Raw genomic sequence first — 1707 nt, 5'->3', positions numbered from 1 at the left:
TTAGGTCCTGATCTCAGTGTCCTGATATCGAGCCCCACGCCGGGCTCTGTACTCAGCAGGGAGTCTGCTTGAGATTCTCTCTTTCTCTCCCCCTGCTCTCTAAAATAAAAAAAATAAATCTTTAAAACTAAAAGTAGAAGAAGACACTTTTGGTTTTCAGCTCGGGGAAGCAAAGGTCAAATTTCTTCAGTCGTCCCGAATCCGGGTTCATCCGACACCAGCCACCTCCGCCATGCCGCCTAAGTTCGACCACAATGAGATCAAAGTCATGTACCTGAGGTGCACCGGTGGTGAAGTCGGTGCCACGTCTGCCCTGGCCCCGAAGATAGGCCTGCTGGGTCTGTCTCCAAAAAAGGTTGGTGATGACATCGCCAAGGCAACCAGTGATAGGAAGGGTCTAAGGATTACGGTGAAACTGACCATTCAGAACAGACAGGCCCAGATTGAAGTGGTACCTTCTGCCTCTGCCCTGATTATCAAAGCCCTCAAGGAACCACCAAGAGACAGAAAGAAGCAGAAAAACATTAAGCACAGTGGAAATATCACTTTTGATGAGATTGTCGATATTGCCCGACAGATGCGACACCAATCTTTAGCCAGAGAACTCTCTGGAACCATTCAAGAGATCCTGGGGACTGCCCAGTCTGTGGGCTGCAATGTAGATGGCCGCCACCCTCATGACATCATAGATGACATCAACAGTGGTGCGCTGGAATGCCCGGCTAGTTAACTACAAAGGAAAATGTTTCAATAAAGGATCATTTGACAACCAAAAAAAAAAAAAAAGTAGAAGACATTTCTTCCATCAATATAAAAGCAAAGGATCAAACTTCCAAAGTGAATTAATGAAACAATATACGTTCAGTTCTGTCAGAACCACTTCTTTTCTCTGGGTTTTATCTGCAAACCTTTTTTCATATTTATTCGGGTTACTGGTCTCAACCTTCATCAACTCACTTACTAAAGCCAGAAGAGAGATATTTTAGACATTTTTCCTAATCATCTTGTAATCACCAAGTACTTTTTAATTTTGTTTTCTGGGTACCCTTGAATTCTTTTCTACCATTTCCATTCGCAATGCCTCTGTTGCCTTCATTCAAGACCTCATCCCTTTTCTTTTCTATTTCATGGCCTTTCCGCTTTTACAAGTGATATAGGCCAGGAGCAGATAACCTCGTGGCTAAGAGTGTTGTGTTCCACCTATGTTTCCAACTGCATGTACGTTACTCTCTCTGAAACACTGAGCTGATCATATGGCTTCCCAATTTAAAACCCGTGGAGGGATCTCCAGTGTCTGGTTATTAGTAAAAGTGTCAATTCGTGGCATGGTTGTAATGTGCAACATTAGATCTGGTCCCATTTGCTAACCCTCTGCCATTGTGCAGGCGGCCAGATCAAGCCACTCGCTGTGCTCCATGACCTTTGGCCCACTGGTCTGCAATCTCTTTCTGACTGCCGCCTCACCCCACCCACACCCGCATGCACACACTGCCTCCATCTCCAAGGAGCCATGAGCTACCTGAGGTTTTCTTGACACTAGAGAAGGGAAAGACCAGTCATCCATGTAGAATATGAAGAAATACGATGCTTGCCTAACCCCATAGGTTTAGGGAATAGAATGATTCAAGCTAGGCTCAAAGGAATAAAGTTTTCTGGATGCTTATAAATAAATGTCAGGCACCTTTTCCACACTCTATTATCTTTCTC

General features: G+C 44.5%; 1 protein-coding gene across 1 annotated transcript; it reads left to right on the top strand.

Moving 5' to 3' along the window:
- Nucleotides 1-232: 232 nt before the first annotated feature.
- LOC113918330 (60S ribosomal protein L12-like) lies at nt 233-730 on the top strand. Its single transcript, XM_035723904.1, has one exon. It carries the CDS (start codon nt 233-235, stop codon nt 728-730), a length of 498 nt encoding a protein of 165 aa, XP_035579797.1.
- The last annotated feature ends 977 nt before the right edge of the window (nt 731-1707 follow it).

Source organism: Zalophus californianus, chromosome 1 (genome assembly GCF_009762305.2).
Source record: "Zalophus californianus isolate mZalCal1 chromosome 1, mZalCal1.pri.v2, whole genome shotgun sequence".
Classification (NCBI taxonomy): domain Eukaryota; kingdom Metazoa; phylum Chordata; class Mammalia; order Carnivora; family Otariidae; genus Zalophus; species Zalophus californianus.
The sequence above is the reverse complement of the archived record's forward strand: the minus strand, read 5'-3'. Positions and strand labels throughout refer to the sequence as shown.

Bases quoted from the DNA above. Each gene is read 5' to 3' on its own strand.
- LOC113918330 (XM_035723904.1), top strand. From the start codon at position 233: ATGCCGCCTAAGTTCGACCACAATGAGATCAAAGTCATGTACCTGAGG.